The 17,940-nt window shown below is 49.5% G+C and overlaps 1 protein-coding gene across 1 annotated transcript; it reads left to right on the forward strand.

The window, feature by feature from the left end:
* The first annotated feature begins 5,057 nt into the window (after positions 1-5,057).
* Positions 5,058-17,423, forward strand: LOC109453383 (SEC14-like protein 6). Its single transcript, XM_088801138.1, has 9 exons — positions 5,058-5,111; positions 7,261-7,331; positions 12,259-12,349; positions 12,445-12,615; positions 13,134-13,229; positions 14,659-14,800; positions 16,852-16,958; positions 17,030-17,169; positions 17,312-17,423. The coding sequence occupies exons 1-9, from the start codon at positions 5,058-5,060 to the stop codon at positions 17,421-17,423; spliced, it is 984 nt and encodes a 327-aa protein (XP_088657264.1).
* Positions 17,424-17,940: the final 517 nt, after the last annotated feature.

The following is a 17,940-nucleotide window of genomic DNA, read 5'->3' on the forward strand; positions in this document are numbered from 1 at the left end:
TCTGGGACTCTTGGGTCTCTAACCAGGAGCCAGCGACCAGACATGAAAGGCAGAAACCACAGCCAAATGACCCCATTGGAGACTTGTTTGTGCCAGTCTCCAAGCCAAGTGCTTGCACAACTCATTGGAATATCTGCAACCTCCCAGCTTTATAGTTCAAAGGTCAGAGAGGTTAAGTGACCTACCCAAGGTCACACAGCTAATTAGTGCCAGAGCCAGAATTCAAAGCCTGATTGATCAGTCAGCTCTTAACCTCTCTCCCTGGGCTTGAGTCAGTCTTCCTCCTGGAAGTGAGCTTCTGGTCCAAGCAGGGTATAAACGGGTTAGGGTGACCAAGTGTCTCAATTTCCTGGGACTGGCCCAGTTTTAGCACTGAAAGTTCCTACATTCCCAGGAAACTCCTTGGTCCCAAGCAACCAGGATGGTGGGTCAGCCTAGGAGTGGTTTGACCCCATTAACCCCCTAGAATCATTGCCTGCACCCTCATAATGTTCTTTGCAGTAAGAAATAAGCACACCCTTGAAGTCTTGATTTAGTTCATGTGGAGAGACCTAAGGAAAAATAAATAAATTAAATAAATAAATAAATAAATACTGACAATAGCTAAGACTATTCTCAGGAAAAATGTTAGTGACCGCAAATCCATGAGATAATTTTCCTTCTCTTTTATTAATCAAAGATGTGACTTAGTGCAATATGATAACAGCCTGGGTTTGTGGAACACCATAATTATATCTCCTTGGATCCCCCTAAGGGCCTAGAAATGTCAATAATAATGTTATTATATATTATTATTAAAAATAAACTTAAACCAAAAAACAAAATAGAACAGTTTACCCATCTCTCCCATCCTCCACCCTCCACCTCCGGCAACCACCAATCTGTCCTCTGTATTTATGAGCTTTTCTCTTTTTTAATATACATATAATTACATTATTTATTATTATTAATACTGGCACTTCTAGGCCCTTAGGGATCCAAGGAGAACAAATCTGACAGATCGTAGACGCCAAGAATATAAATTACTTCATTAGCATTTATCATCTGCCTCGTTTGTTTTAAGAGCACTGTGGTTATTAACTCTTTTATTAACGTAATGAATATTTTTATAGTAAGTAGTTGCCGTGTACTGAGCAACCATTCTGTGCCCAGCCCTGAGCCATGTTGGAACATGCACTAGCCCCTTTTTTCCCTCAGGAGGTGGCTGAAACACAGAGAGCCTGAGCAACCATCCCAGAGTCACCCAGCCAGGCAGCCATAGGGGTAAAATGCAAACCCAGGTCAGTCAGATGCCAAAGCGATGCTCATGGCCTCTAAACTTTCAATACAATTCTAGTTGGCCACCTCAGCCTCAGAACTGGGGGCTCTTCCATGGCTGAAAAACATGAGGTCTCCAAGGGTCTCTGCTATTTGTGTCTTGCAGGAGCCAGACTGCTCTTGCTACACCTGGACAGCAGGGGGCGCCCGGTGCAAAGTTTGGTCTTGTCCAGTCCTGACATTTTTGTGCAGGTCGGGGCTGGGGACACCCACGGTGACCAGTCATCTGTAAGCCTGACATGTGAAAGCCAAAACCGGGGTCATGGATGCCCCGTGGGAAAAATTCAGTGGAACCACCCATTCCTCTGTTATGAGTTGAACTGTATCCCCTACATAGCTATGTTGAAGTGTTACCCCTACCCCCACAAGTTCCCTATAACTGACCTTATTTGGAAATAGGGTCTCTGTACATGTAATCAAGATCATTAGGGTGGCCCTAATCCAATATGGCTGGTGTTTTTATCAGAAGGGGAAATGACATGTAAAGACACACACACGGGGACAATGCCATGTGAATAAGGGCAGAGAGCTGTGTGATGTAGCTGCAAGCCAAAAAATGCCAATGGTCCATGGCCACCTCCAGAAGCTAGAAGACACAAGGAAAAATTCTACCCAAACTTGCAGCAGGAACATGGCTGCTGACATCTTGATTTCAGACATCTAGCCTCCAGAACTGTGAAAGAATAAATATCCACTGTTTTACGCCACCCACTTTCTGGTACTTTGTCACAGCAGTCCCTGGACACTAACACATTCACCAAGCCCCGTGTCTGCCCTGGGTCAGGTCTCTGCCCACCATCTGGACCCCCGCCTCCTCCCTCCCCCAGGCTCACCCCTACAAGCCACCCTTCCCCTGATGCCAGAGACCATCCTTCCCCCTTGCCCTTGGTGACGAGCTCTGCAGCTGAAAGCCTCTGTGGCTTTGCACATGTTGCTTCCCTTCCATAACTCCCCCTTCCCTTTGCAGGCCTAACATTGCTATGCGTTTTCAAAGCAAGCTCTGATGCTTCCTCTGGGAAGCCTTCCCCGACACCCCAGCTCCCAGGCTAGTTTAGGACCTCCGGGCCCCCCCATCTTAGTTTGCTCACCCAGAGCCAGACCTGCGGACTTCCTTGTCTGCGAGCTCCCGACAGTGGGCTCCTTCAGAATGGGGACTGGATCTTATTGACACAATTGGCCTGCAGTACCCAGTCCAGTGCCTGGCACACATTCAGTTCTTCATAAGCATTGAAAGACAAATAAGAAGGAAGAACGGAAAGGAGAAAGAGAAAGAAGGAAAAGGGAAGAAGGAGGAAGGGAGTGAAAGAAGATAAAAGGGAGGGTAAAATAGGGCAGAAGGACGAGAGGGAGGTATCTCCACTCTTGAGGACCTTCCAGAACATATTTACTGGAACTGACATGGCCTCATATCCCTGGGAAGGGTAACATGTTAGCCAATGCACACAAGTGCAAAAATGAGTTCACTGAGTGAAAACCCACATAACACAGGTAGGTAAGTTTTGACAGGGTGGGTAGAGGCAGGGAGCCTGGGTGATGCTTGCACTGGAGAGTGGGCAAGCCCTGGGCAGGCTGGGAAGACCCTGGGGCACTGGAGAACGACAGGGTTAGTTAAAAAGGGAGAGGTGGCCCTTCCCAGCTTCCCTTGCCAAGTCACCTTTGACAAGCTCTTATTGAGCATATACCATGCCACGGTGGGTGTTGGGTGGGGATGTACAAAGATGAACCAGCCCCTCAGGTAGCCTAAGGGTGGACCTGCGAGGTGCTCACAATCTGTGGGCAGATAGAAGATAACAGTGGGGTGCAGGATTTCAGGGAGGGGAGATCCACTTCTCAGCAAATTAAACCAATCAGGAAAGACCTTCCTTGCAGAAGAGGAGGCATTTGAAACAGGCTTGATGGAGGCAGGGATTGGGCTGCAGGGTGTCACAAGGAAGGGCATTCCAGGGAGAGGGAACAGCATAAGGAAAAGCTGGACAGGGAATGGTGGAGAGGTAAGGGGCCTGGAATAAGGAAGGAGAACAGGAGAAATCAGCCAGGATGGACCCCAAAGGGCCTTGCACTCCAGCCTAAGGGTTAGTAGTTTCTCCTGAGGATGACAGGCGCCAACAGAGGCTTTGGAGCAGGGCAGGGATGAACCCACCGGCGGGCTTCAAGAAGATGGGTCAGAGGTGCTGGGGTTGGGGACCAGGGAGAGAGGATAAGGGCCTGGCCAGGGAAGGAGCAGGGGAGGGTGGCCTGCATTGCCCTTTGGGCTAAAGCTCTAACCTGTAGTCTGTGGGTGCCGGGGAGGCCCATTCTGCAGGAGAGGCAGATGAGCTCCAGTTACCCCCAGGCAAGGCCAAGGGGAGACGCCAGGAGGCTCAGCCAGGCCACCCAGGTGCGTGCTTGTGGGATACAGTATCCTGAGTAAGTGCTAAGGTCAGACAGTCCTGATTGTTACCCAACTGCGGCGGGGCCTCAGCACTCTGCTTCCCTCTTCCAGCCTCTCAGATGAAGAGGAACAGTCTGAGGCTCACAGAGCATGTGACACCTTTGGCCTAGAACTGGGCACAAAGCCAAACACATGGTCCCCTGTTAGAGCTGAAGTCGCCGGGGCCCAGCCCCTATTCTCTCAACCTCACCACTTCCCAGCAGCTGCATCCGCCATTCTCTGCCCATGGCCTTTCTCCAGCCTCCTGAGCCACGTGCACAGCAGGCCAGAAGTGCCAGCAGAAGGGACAGCCCCCGGACAGTGTGTAGCTGGTGTCTAAATCCCTTAGCTCCCTCAGCCTTAGGAGGGGACTCTGAGGTGTCCCACACGGTCTCCCATTTGTTCCCGTGGGACTGAGCTCTTCCTTACTTCTTTGACTACCTTCCCTGCACAGCTGCCTCCCGTCCTCTGTCTAACTTTCCCACTCCCCAATTTATGTTCCCCGGGATCACCTCGGGAATCAACTCCGGTCTCAGGGTCTGCTCCTAGGGGAACCAGATGAAGACAGGTACCTGCTGTATGCCAGGCCGCACGCACACAGCGTGGTCTCACATGTCCTCGTCTTAGGTCGTGGCTTTCTGCTTGTCCAGGGGTTGGGTCAGGGGGAGCGGACGGTAGCCAGGACTGCCCAGCCACCCCTCCCCCCTCCCCCACAGGCCAGGTGTGGCCCAGCTCAGGGTTGTACATCCACCTGCTGGGCCTGGGCCTGGGAAGTCTCTCCTCACCCCTGCAGCCATGTGCCCTAACAGCTATGAATAATCACGAGCAGTTACTCCAGATACACCAGGTGGTAGACGGAGTCTGGGACACATTGGGACGCGTGGGGACACGATGACAGTGGGTTGCAGGCCTCTATTGGGAGTGAGGGTTGGCCTGTCCTGGCTCAAGGGGGCATCTGATGGGACCACAGGAGTAGAGGGAGGGGGACAGAAACAGGATAGAGAGCAGCCTGTGTATCTCTATGTGTATGTGTGTGTGACACAGATTGTGTCACTTTCAATATACGTTAATGCTGTGGGGCAAGCATCACTGTCCCCATGTTACAAGTGAGGTTTTGAACCAGGGCAGTCAGTCCACAGGCCAGTGCCTTGGGCACCTAGCGAGGAAAGGGCCCTTGGAGGTAGGTTCTAGAGGCCTGGCAGGAAGGGGCAGGGCTTCTGGGCAGGTGTAGGAATCAGCAGGGCTGCCAGCTGGGCAAATGTAGAAGGTCTGGAGGAAGGGGCAGAACTGGGCTGGAACCAGGAGCAGAGAGCCCCATCACCATGGCAACATGAGTGAACAAGTGGGTGACCTGAGTCCATTGCAGGAGAAGACACTGGCCCAGGTGAGTGAGGGAAGAGAGCCCTGCACTGGCCTCAGTTTCTCCTTCTGCCCCAGGAGAGGCAGCACCCAAGGCCCCTGTGGTCCCTCCATCTGCAGTTCTGGGTCTCTTCCCAATTTTGAGGGTCTTGGTGGCCCAAGGCTACACAAGCTCTATCCAATAAAAATATAAACTGAATCACAAATGTAAGCCACGTATGTCATTTCCAATTTTCCAGTAGCCACATTAAAAAACTAAAAAGACACAAGTGAAATCAATTTTAATAATAGAACTTATTTAACCCTATAGAGCCAAATTATCACTTCAACATGTAATCAATATAAAAATTATTATTGAGGTTTTTTTTGTGCTAAGTTTTTGGAATCCTGTGTGTATTACACACTCACAGCTGATCTCAACTTGGACTGCCCACATTTCAAACGTTAATGGCTATCATATTGGACAAGGCAGGTGAGGGCTGTTGGCCCAGTAGGGGGAGGCTGCCAAGTCCTTAGTCAGGACCCCAGAGGAGGCAGGCGCAGGCATGAGTTTCCCCTCTGGCCAGCGAGGAGTTCCTCAGTGGGTTCTTAGGGTCTTTCCCTCATGGTTGCACATGACAAGTATGGGCTCTGGGTAGGTTCACACACTTCCAAGAACAAGGAGGGAGTAACTGGGCCATGGAGGGTTCTGCATATTCCACACAGGTCAGGAATAAGTCCTCTTACGAGACATCTGGGGTCAAAAATTGGGTTGAGGGCTGACCCGGTGGCTCAGGCGGTTAGAGCTCCATGCCCCTAACTCTGAAGACTGCTGGTTCGATTCCCACATGGGCCAGTGGGCTCTCAACCATAAGGTTGCCAGTTCAATTCCTTGAGTCCCTCAAGGGATGGTGGGCTCCGCTCCCTGCAACTAGATTGAACACGGCACCTTGAGCTGAGCTGCCTCCCGGATAGCTCAGTTGGTTGGAGCGCAGCCTCTCAACCACAAGGTTGCCAGTTCGATCCCTCAACTCCTGCAAGGGATGGTGGGCTGTGCCCCCTGCAACTAGCAATGGCAACTGGACCTGGAGCTGAGCTGTGCCCTCCACAACTAATACTGAAAGGACAACAACTTGAAGCTGAATGGCACCCTCCACAACTAAGATTGAAAGGACAACAACTTGACTTGGAAAAGAGTCCTGGAAGTACACACTGTTCCCCAATAAAGTCCTGTTCCCTTTCCCCAATTAAAAAAAAATCTAAAAAAAAAACAATTGGGTTGAGATTTTGGCTCAGCACATCACATCACCAATTCAAGCCTCAGTTTCCTCACCTGGGGAATGGGTATAATAGCGGTATCATGTCAGGATTGACTTAATGCTTAGCCCAGAGCCAAATGCTCCCTCATGTCCCCAAAGAAAAAGGCTACCAGTTTGTTTGGGGTGGGTGGCCCACCGCCAGTCCTTCGAGCCCCCAGCTGGAGGCTGAGAAGACTGAGACCCAGAGCAGGGGAAATGACCCTGGCAAGGCCACACTGGGACTGCTGACTCCTTGTTCAGTGCTCTTTCTCCTACCAGATTCATCAGTATTGGAAGCTGGCTTTGGCCCACAGTCAGCGACATTCACGCAAGAGTGGCACCCTCAGCCCTCAGACCCTCCAGGGTGGGCCGGAGGCCTGCGGCACTGCCCTAACCAAATCCTGGGACCTGTCTGTGGAGGGTCGTCTCCCAGGCTGGGTCAAGCCACCCTTCACTCAGGCCTGGATGATGGGCTCTGGACCAGCTGCACGATTTGCCCCCAACTCTGCCATTTGCTGGCTGTGTGACACTGGGCAACCTTACTGAGACTCAGAGTCCATGTAGCTTACCCTCCCACCTGAATTGGCCTGGAGGCTTCCTGAGGATGGAGATCAAGGTCCTGCAAAGAAACCCCTCCTCCCATATTTAATCCTTCCTGAGGCTTTGGACAGCTGGCTCATTATTGTCCCATTTCCCAGAGGGAGAAAGGGAACTACTATGACTCGACCCAGGGCTTGGCTCCCCCAGCACTGGTGGGCCCTCTCTACTCAGACATACCTTTTCTTAAAGGCAGGTGAGATCTGTAGGCCTAAGGGTGGTTGGCCAATCCTCGGATGGCATCAGGGCACTCTGGAGCCCCTCTGACAATGTCTCTCCCTGCTCTGTCCTTATTTCCAGGAGAACATCCAAGATTTGCTATCTGTCCTGCCTGGCTCCGATGACTACTTCCTTCCAATGCTGGCTCCAAGGTAAGGATAGAAGGTGAAGTGGGATGGAGGTTAAAGGCAAAAAGAGTACAGTGGGTATCTCTTGCTGTGTAGTAAATTACTCTAAAACATTGCTTGCTGTTAAAAACAAGCTTTAACAGTTATTATCTCCCAGTTTCTGTGGTCAAAAATTATGGAGTGGTTTAGATGGATGCTTCTGGCTCAGGGCCTCTCATGAAGTTATACCGTAGTCAAGATGTCACCCAGGACTGCAGTCATTTGAAGACTTGACTGGGCTGGAGGCTCAGCTCCCAAGATGTCTTATGTATCTGGCAAGTCTGTGCTGACTGTTGGCAGGAGGTCTCAGCTCCTTGTCACAGGGATCTCTCCAGAGAACTGCATGTCCTTACAATATGGCAGCTGGTTTCCCCAAAGTAAACGATACAAGAGAACAAGGAGGAAGTGGCAATGTTTTTATGGCCAAGCCTTGAAGTCATACAGCATCATTTTGCAATATCCTATTGGTTACACAGGTCAGCCCTGCTCAGTGTGGGAGGGGAATGCACAAGGACATGAATACCAGGAGATAAGGATCATTGAGGGCCCTCTTGGAAGTGGCTGCTTACTTCCATCTTTTGAGCACTTATTCTGTGCCAGGCACTGGGTAAAGCAATATTTGTTTATCATTGTCTTTCCCCCCCCCCCCACAGTAACCCAATGAGGTAGGTACTATTGCTAGCCCGATTTTGCACTGGAGGAAACTGTGGCTCAGAGAGGTTAAGCCATGACAAAAGTCACTCAGCCAGCAAGTGGCAAAGCTAGGTCAGTCGGACTTTAGAGGCCAATTGTTTAACATCTTCCCAGAGAAAGAGTTTGGGAATGAGGATAGGGAAGAGCTTGAGATAAATGTTGGCATTCCAGGAATCTGGATGCAGACAGGAAAACCCTTTCTCTGCAGCCCTGAGAACGTGGCTGGAATTCCCACACTCAGTCTCCATTCTGACAGGGACAGGCTGGAATTGCTTTTGGTTGCTGTGTTGATTGACACACCTACCCTAACTATTTCAGACTACACAGGAATTCACTTCCGTGAGTGTACAGACAGAGCCCAGAATCCTTAGTATGTGACGAGAAGTCTTTGCAAACCTGTGCGGGCACCTTGCCCCTAAGCGTGGTGTGTAGTTTATATAAGTTATGACACTCTCCCAGCTTGGGTAGTTCCCGCCACCTAGAATGCCCTTTCAACTGCCACCAAATCAGAAGAGAATCCTGACTGAGCCCCAAAGACCTGGGTCTAATCCTATCTATGCCTCTTACCAGCTGGATGGAACCTGGGGCAGGTTACTTCTTACTGTTGGGCTTCAGTTTCCTCGTCTGTTTATGGGGAACTAGACTCTCTCCCCTGCCTACCTTTCAGGGTTGTCATAAAGCCCAAATGAAGGCAATGAGAGGCCCAGTCCTGGGGCCCTGGGAACCAAGTGAAACCACTCAGTTCTCACCAGCCAGGGGCACTTAGCCGAGGTGCTGCTAAAGCAGGTCAAAGTGGAGTGAGCCAAGAGAGACGATGTTGGCTCCGAGAACCGAGAAATGGCCCTAGCAGCTGGGCTGGACTTGGGCAAAGGACTCCTAACCCAAAAATAACAAGACCTTTCAAAACGAGAGGCAACAAGCATTTACTGAGATCAATAAGAATGGCTCTTCAGGATGCACTGATTCAGGCAGAAGCCCAAAGTGTGTTCTGATTAGGAAACAAAGGCAAGAGGTATTTATGAGAAGGGGAGGCAAACAATTACATCGATAGTAGGAGGACATTTCTAAGGGTGCAGGAAAGCTGACATAGTGTTTCCTGATTCTAAACAATGTTTTTAATTTTCGGCCCTGTGGTCATCATTCCAGTAGTCATAATAACTACTTCCTTATTACCCTTGCAAACAATTTTGGGGGCACAAGTTTGCTTAGGTCGAGTCCAAAGGTTATTTTGCCCTGTTTTAACTTTCCAAAGATTTGAGGCATAAGATATGCAAGGCAGTTCCTCTGGGATGGCAGCTCCAACTCCATTTTAAAATGGCTCTGTTTGTTATTGTTTACAGGACTGGATTGCCTGCCTGCCTGCCTGCCTCCAGGGACGGCTAAGTAGGACACAATTCCCATTTGTTTATAACATCCACTGGGTGTTTTTCTGATTATAGTATGGTTATCATGGAAAAATCTGGAAACTGTAGAAGAAGAAACACACAAAAAGGGTTATACAAATCACCTGTAATCCCACCACCGCCATGAGATAACTTTACTATAATTTTTTTTTAACACGATTGAGTGCATACACTGTATACTGTGTTTTTTTGTGTGTTTTTTCACTGATACCGTAATTTCAGGAACATTTCTCCAAGTCATTAAAAAAGTTCTACTCTAGGGTAGTTGTAAGGCTATGGAATATTTCGGGGGCAGGGTTGACTCTATGTGGTTGATTTAAATGCTCACTTCCTGGCAGCCCTACTTTCTCAGTTGGACGGAGCTGGTCCCATCTGCTCCATGAACCATTTGAATTATAGGTCTGAGGATTAAAGAGTGGCTGGCAATGGTGAAAAGCTCTCTTGTTATGTTATTTGTTTAAAGTTTAATTATACAAAGAACAACTGAATATATTCTCATTGTAAAAAATCCAAACCTTACTGACAACAGTGAAGCCGCCTAAGCCACACAAAGTAACTATTGTCACCAGTTTGTATGGATCCTGCTGACTTTTCTCAATGCATTCTCATGTATACACCCAGAAATATATATCAAAATATATATATTTATATATATAAACACATATATAAAATGTTGTGACACATAATATATACAAAATATAAACAATGCAATAAAATAGAAATGCCTAGAATACATGATTTAATATATTGTAAGTGTCCTGCAACTCACTCTTTTCATTAGCCAATACTTGTGACTCAGAGTTCTGTCCATGAGGATGTTTTACTCTGTCTTGTCCTTTTTAATGGTTGCATAGTATTTCACAACATAGAGGGACCAACATTTATTTTACCAGCCCACTAGGGATGGACATTTAGGTTGTTTCCAATTTCTCATTAGTATAAACACTTCAGTGTGGAAAACCTGTACACGTCCCTTTGCACAAATGTGAGTGTTTTTCTCAGATGGATCTCAAGAGATGGGGCTGCGGGGTCACGGGCAGGTTTAATTAAGAGGTAAAGAAATTGCACTCAGAGAGAAGGGAGTGGCTCAAAGTCACACAGCCAGTTGGTGACAGTGTTGAAATATGACCTTTTGGGTGATCCCCCCTATGGATTTTAAATCATTCACAAGCTGAACCAGTGGTTCTCAAAGCGTGGTCCTGGAACCCCTAAGGGTTCCCAAGACCCTTTTAGGGGGACTTTGAGGTCTAAACTATTTTCATAATAACACATAGATATTATTTGCCTTTTTTACTTTCATCCTGTCATGAGTGTACACTGGAGTTTTCCAGAAGCTACATGATGTGACGAGATCAATGCTCTGAATCTAAGGAAATATGTGCTTGTGTATTCTTGTGTTTAAAAAATTCTCAATATTAATTTCTAATATAGTAAATATCAACAAATATAACCTAAATAAACAAGAGTTCATTGGCATCCGCAATGATTTTTAAGAGTGTAAGTGACCCCTGATTAAACAATTCCCAGCCCTGTGATTCTACCAGATTCTGAGGGTCTGATCTCTTAATGACTTTTCTAGAGCAATAGGAAAAGGGTCCCAAGCACAGCATGAGTCTCCAAGGCCCTGACAGTGGCTGTGGATGTGACAGGGACTCAAAGTGCTGTTCTTCTGGACGTCTTCTCTTGTTAGCTTTCTCTTAGGTAGTGGCTTCTCCCTCCACTTGCCACGGCCACCAAGTCCCACGCAAAGGCATGCCCACTGCCATCAGCCCAGGGAATCAAGTGGCCTATATCCAAGTCTTCCTGAGGTTCAGGGTACCTCAGCTCTTACTGAGCCCCACCATGGGTCCCCATGTCGGGAACAGGGCCTCTGAAATAAGAGGAGGCAAAGCTGGATGGGAAGATAGGGAAGGACCTCACTCTCCAGACATCTGAACAAGCCTCCAGGATTCCACAACCACAGCTCCATCCCCTCATTGCAGCTCAGAGCTTCGACCTGCAGAAATCAGAGGACATGCTTCAGAACGTGAGGACAACATCTCCCCTAGCCTAGCCTGGCCCTGGTTTTTATCCCAAGCCTGAGGCATTCATTCATGCAATGCCCATTTATTGAGCCTCAATGTGAGCCTGGCCTGCACTGGCACTGGGGAGAATGCAGTGATGGAAAGAGAGAGCAAAGAAACCAGATAAACAAATAACAAGACAATTCACCCCCGATCATGGAAAGTGCAACAAAGACAGTGAAATAGAAAGAAGGGAAGTTGGGGAGGCCTTTCCTGCTGAGGTGGAGCATTTCAGCTCGGACATGAACGCTCAAGAGGAGGCAGACATGTGGAGATGAGAGGCAGAGGGTGCAGCTGTGCAAAGGCCCTGAGGTGGGCAGAGCCGGTGTATTCCAGGAACACAGGGAGGTTGTGTTGTAGAGAGAAAGGAGAGAGGGGAGGCTGCATGGGTGGCCCAGGCCCATCCCCCGGGCCCGCCAGGCCTCTTATGGGATGTAGGTTTTTGACTAAGGGCAACTGGAAGGTGGAGACTGAAGAGTCTGACTCCTGCTTTGCAGAGCTCCCAGGGTGGCCACGTGAGGAATAAAGTGTGGGGAACAGACAGAAGAATGCAGTGAGAAGCAGCTGGCAAGTGCGGGCCTCACTTATCCCTCTCTCCCTCCTCTGAGTCTGACCCTCCTCCTTCGTGTCAGACCATGTCTCCCTCCTCCCGCTCCTGTCCCCAGCTCCAATTCTATTCTACACTCTGGCAGGCTCTCAGTGGGGTAAGCAGAAGGGCCTGGCCTGGTGTCCCTTTGGAGATCTGTCGCTTAGGCAGGATCTTCAGCTCCTGCTGTGCCTGCAGCATGTGGCGTTCGGAAAGCAACAGGACCTAAACAACATCTTTGTGTGGCAGTCCCAGGAGGTGAGCCCCCAGGTCCCCAATGGCCTCCCCTCTGGAATTCTGGCTCTCTCTCAAACCCACCCACGCTCCCCAAGCCTTCTGTCTCCTGTATCCAGGTGGTCAGGCTGGTCAATACCAGCGGCATCTGCTTTCACGACAGGGAGAGCAGCCCTGTCTGGTACCACGTTATCAGAGGCCTGGACCCCAAGGACCTCCTCCTCTCAGTCTTCAAACAGGAGCTGAGCTGTGAGCTGCTCCTGCAGGAGTGGCAGAACGAGGAGGGGAGGGTACCAGGGGGCCCTTCCACACCCCTGGGCAGCCTCAGCCTGGCACCCTCCAAGGCTGCCTTCTGGCACTGGGCACTCCCCTGAGCGCCACACCCAGCACCTGCCTTCCTGAGCAGCTTTGTTCCTCCCAGACCGAGGAGTAAACACAGGCTCAGAGAGTCCAGGAACCCAGTAAGTCGCCAAGCCGGGTTTCACTCCCCCTTGACTGGCCCCAATGCTCTGCTCAACCCATTGGACCACGTTGCCCTCTGTGGTTTCATTTGATGGAGGGAGACAGGTATTTCAGCCCCACTGGACAGAGGAGGAAACTGAGGCACAGAGACTTGCCCACCCATGGACAGATGTGTGGAGATGCCCGTTGAGATGGCTTGCTGGCTTGCTGGCATGAGACTTCCATGACAGGTAGAGCTGAGATAAGCCAGGCTAGTGCCCTGGGCTCAGGCCCAACCCTATCTTGGGTCAGGTGTGTGGGACAGACTCTCATGAGGTCTCACCCCCTGTCGTTCTTTCCCTTGCAGCTGGGAAAGAAGGTTCAGAAAATCACATCTGTTTTTGATGTTGAGGGGCTGAGCCTGAGACATCTGTGGAAGCCAGGAAAGGAGTGTGCCCGGGAGGTGAGGCAGCCCCACCAGGGGGTGCAGGGTGGTTCACATACCTGGGCCTCTGACCCCCACTTGTTGATGTGGGGTGGAGGTGGGGTCCTTATTGCTTACTTCCTGTTTGCAGGGATGTTTTCAACCCCACAGTCTCTCAGGGCTGTACCAAGTCAGCTCAGCACCATCGCATGGCCACCATCTCATGCCTAGCAGGTCACCACGGCCTACCAGGGTCCCTGTGAATGTCCCTCCCCTTCTTCTGGGAGGGGGCTGGGAGCAAGTCAGCTCTGGGAGCTCTGAGGAGGGGAGGGAGGCCCTAGGGAAGCGGGGATACCAGGAGCAGCCAGACTACACTTTCCTTTCTTTCTGCTCAACCCAGGATAGCAAAGACCCTAAAACTTAAAAATTTTTAAGAGCAGCCATGAAAACATTATACTAAATTAAAGAAGCCAGACCCCAAAGACCACATATAGTACAAGCCCATTGATAGGAAATGTCCAGAATAAGCAAATCCACAGAGACAGAAAAGTTAGTGGCTGCCAGGGGCTGGAGGGAGAGGGGAACGGGGAGTGACTGCTAATGGGTTCAGGGTTTCCTTGTGAAGTGATGAAAATGTTCTGGAACTAGATAGTGGGGATGGTTGCACAACTTTGTGACGCTATTGAAAAAATCACTGAATGTACACCTTGGAAGGGTGAGATTTAGATCTCAATTGAAAAAAAAAAAAAAAGCCGTGCCTTGTAACTTGAAATCTTTATTATGCTAAAGAAAGTCTGTCTCATTCCTAAAGCCGAACTATTGTCCAAGCCTCAAGCAGGGGAACCCTCTATAGTCCTTCCAGGTTTTTCTGGTCTGCAGTGGGCGGGGCCATCCCCCTGCAGCCTGTCAAGAATCTGTACTAGTTGCTTTCAGAAGGCCTGTGACTAGGATCCAAGAAACTGGTAAATGGCGGCTTCTTTTGCCTGGTGGGTTCTGGGTGTCTGAGGTGCCTCCTACAGCTGGTGGCAGAGACTAGAGCTCTATCCTTGGGGGGCCTGGAGGGTGGGGAGGGAGAGGACACAAGAGTCAGTATTTAGATACCTGTAGCTTGTGCATTGACCTGCGTTTGGTTCCACAGTTCTCACAGCACTCTGCAAAAATTACCCTGAAATTTTGAAGAATTTAATTGTTATGAAAGGTGGATAAACCAGCCCAGGATATACAGTGGGGGGCAGGGGACATGAGGCGACAGGGTGAGGAACTGACACCCTAAAAGACCCTGAAACCCTGCCTGTTTCAGCCCCCAAGCTGTTTTCTGTGGCCTTCCACCTGGCCAGTCATGCATGATGGAGGAGATACACACAAAGCTGGTGATACTGGGAGGTGAGAGCAGCTCTGGGCCTCCTCTCCAGCCTGGAGCCTGGGCTGCGTCTGGCTCTCCACAGACCTGATGGTTCCTGCATCCTAGGGCATTGGGCTCCAGGACCAACTAGCATGTGGACCCCACTGCTTTGTGGCATCAACTGCTGAGGTCTGTGTGCCCACTTGCAGAGGGCAGAGGGACCAGGAGCCGTCTGAGAGACACCCAGAGGCAGCATGGGGGGGCAGATGTGAGTTGGGAGATGTGGATTTGAGGGTTGGCTTTGCTAGTTACTAGCTGCAAGTAAGCTAAGTTATGTTCCCTGCCCGTGTCCTCAGTTTTCTCATCTGTAAAATAGGGAGAATAAGATCCAAGTTTTCCAAATTATACAACTAATACAGTTTGGAAATTTGGAAAATATAGAAATATATAAAGATGGAGGCGGAAATCTTGTCATCCAGAAAACTACTGTTAACATTTACTGTCTCTTCAGAGAAATACTTTTTGAAAAAATTAAAATAGGCTTATATCATACATACACCCTTTTGCAACATACCTTGTTCACGTATTATGTGATAAACATTTTTCCATTTTGGTAAAGTTTTTAAATTTATGTTGTTCGTAATGTTTTTACATTAGGAAAAAGTCAGTAGTGAAGATCTTTATAGATAAATCTTTCTACACATCTGGAATTTTTTCCATGGGATAAAATCCTAGAAATGGCAAGGTTTTTTTTTCCCAACGGAGAATGCATGTATTAGGACTTCTGACACGTTTTACAGTGTAATGTTCCACCTCTGTCAGAATTTAACTTCATCAGCTATGTTTGAATGTGGCCATTTCTCCTCAAGCTTACCAACATTGGCCCTGAATAATTTAAAAGATCTTGCCATCTTTAAAATGGAAAATGATTATTATTATTTTATATCTTGGATTTCTTTTCTCACTTGTGAGATTAGAATTTTCCTTTATGCTTTACTTTGTTTGTTTGTTTACAGCTTCTTGGTATCTCTCACCCACTTTCTTTCTTTCTTTTTTCTTTTTTGTTTTAATTAAAACTTTTATTTACACAAAAAGAGCTGCAGCCCAGGAGACACAGATTTAAATCCAACCTAAATTGTGCTTCCACTAGCCCATCGTCTAGAAAAGTATTTTTCTTACTGATTTATAGGTGCTCTTTACATATTAAGCACATTGAACTTTTCTGTCATATTTGTGGCAAACATTTTCCCAAATTTATGTTTTCCTGTTATTTCTTATTTTTGACTTAGTGTTAGGTTGTCACATTCGCGGGGGGAGGGGGTAGCTTTTACATTGATTTCTCTGTTGCCCTTTTTTTTTTTTAATTGGGGAATATTGTGTGTTTCTCCAGGGCGCAGCTCAGCTCCAAGTCCAGTGGCAGTTTTCAATCTTAGCTGCTGGTGGGTGCACCATCCCACGTGGGAACTGAACTGGCAACCTTGTTGTTGAAAGCTGGAGCTCTAACCTGCTCTAACCAACAGCCATTTAGCTGCCCTCGCTGCTTTTATTTATTTATTTATTTATTTATTTATTTATTTATTTCCCTCCCTTTCTTTGCCCCCGCCCCCGCTGGCTTGCTCCCTCCCTCCTGGCAGCCCAGCTCCAGGGAGAGCTGTTATTCATAATCTTAGCTGTAGAGGGCGCAGCTCACTGGCCCATGTGGGAATCCAACCCATGACCTCCGTGTTAGGAACACAGCGCTCCAGCCACCGGGCCAGCCCCTTTGTTGCTGTTATACTTAAGCAGTCCGTACCTATCTCAGGGTATGTTGGGTATTCACCTCTGCTTTCTTCATTGTTGTTCCCACAATGCCCTTATTCCTTTGACTGTGGACCACCCTTGACTATCTCAGAAAAGCTGGGGCAGGGCTGGGGAGCTATCACAAGTTTGCCACCTGTTCTGAGGGTGCTGCAGGAGCTGAGGGTATGGGCTGACAGGAAGGCTGAGTTCAGTCTCCAAAGGAAAGGAAAACCCAGGTCAGGGCCAGCCTGTCCTCACCCTCAGGCTCCAGGAGGTGCTGTTCTGAGTCCCTACCCAGATGGCCTAGACAGATGAGGGGCAGGGTATCGGGCCTGGAGCGGCAGGCCTGGGGGCAGGAACATATGCTGAGCTCCCAGTCTAGACCAAGAGCCTCTCAGCTTCCATCCTGGGGGAATGGGCACCAGGAGCACACCAGGGAGGGTGGAAAGTACACCACAGGACAGCCCTGGGCTTGGCTCCCTCTGCCTTCTGGCAGCCTCCCTGCGTCCCTGTGGAGCCCCCCGCCCATTGCCCCCACAGGCAACTGGAAGCAGGAGCTATCAAAGTTCATCAGCCCTGACCAGATACCCATGGAGTTTGGGGGAACCATGACTGACCCCGATGGCAACCCCAAGTGCCTGATCAAGGTACAGGGTGCCCAGAGGTCATAAAGGGAGAGGCGATGGCCATGGTCCCACTCACCCACCCTCACCCTCAGATCAACTACGGGGGCGAGGTGCCCAAGAGCTACTACCTGCACAACCAGGTGAGGGTGCAGTGTGAGCACACGGCGACCATGGGCCGCGGCTCCACCCTGCAGGTGGATAACGAGATCCTGTTCCCAGGCTGTGTGCTCAGGTAGGGATGGTGGCCACTCACACCTGGGCATAGCTGGGAGGGGCCCGGAGCCCAAGCAGGTGATCATCAGAGGGGCCCTGTCCCCTGCAGGTGGCAGTTTTCATCAGATGAGCCAGACACCAGCTTTGGGGTTTTCCTGAAGACCAAGAAGGGGCAGCGGGCAGTGGGTAGGGGCCATGATGGAGGTGCTGCCCAGCCAGTGCTACAACGCCCACCTGGTGCCTGAGGATGGGAGCCTCACCCGCCTCACCTAAGGCTGGTGTCTGTAATTGTTGGCAGGGAATGGCTCCACCTGGAGATGGGGGGCAGGGTAGGTGCCTCGTGCATCCAGGTCTCACCAGGTCAGGGTCCCTGGCTCCCATAGGCACAGAGTGGAGTTGGGTCTGGGCTCTGAGGTGTGGCAATGCCTCCCTAGTCTAGATGGGATTCTACAACAGCCAGTCCCAGCCCTTCTGTCACAGTAGGTCTGCATCGTAGGAACTGTTGGGGCAGTGTCCCAGTGGTGGCCAGATGCCCACAGCAAAGCAACACAAAACACTATTCCGATTATTATCTCCTGTGACCACACACTCAGCAAAAACTGTAGGCCTTTTTCTATGAACCAATACTAAGCCATGAGTTCTTGCTCTAAAATATATTGTGTTAATAGAAAATTTGACATATAGTAAGACCAACAGATCTGGAAACAATTGCCATTGAAAGGATAATGTATTACTCAGTTCCCAAGAGAACGGGTATGCTATGCCACAGGGGGCCACAGGGAGAAGCACC

The sequence above is a fragment of the Rhinolophus sinicus genome, chromosome 9, assembly GCF_057876585.1.
Source record: "Rhinolophus sinicus isolate RSI-liver-muscle chromosome 9, RSI-T2T, whole genome shotgun sequence".
Taxonomy (NCBI): domain Eukaryota; kingdom Metazoa; phylum Chordata; class Mammalia; order Chiroptera; family Rhinolophidae; genus Rhinolophus; species Rhinolophus sinicus.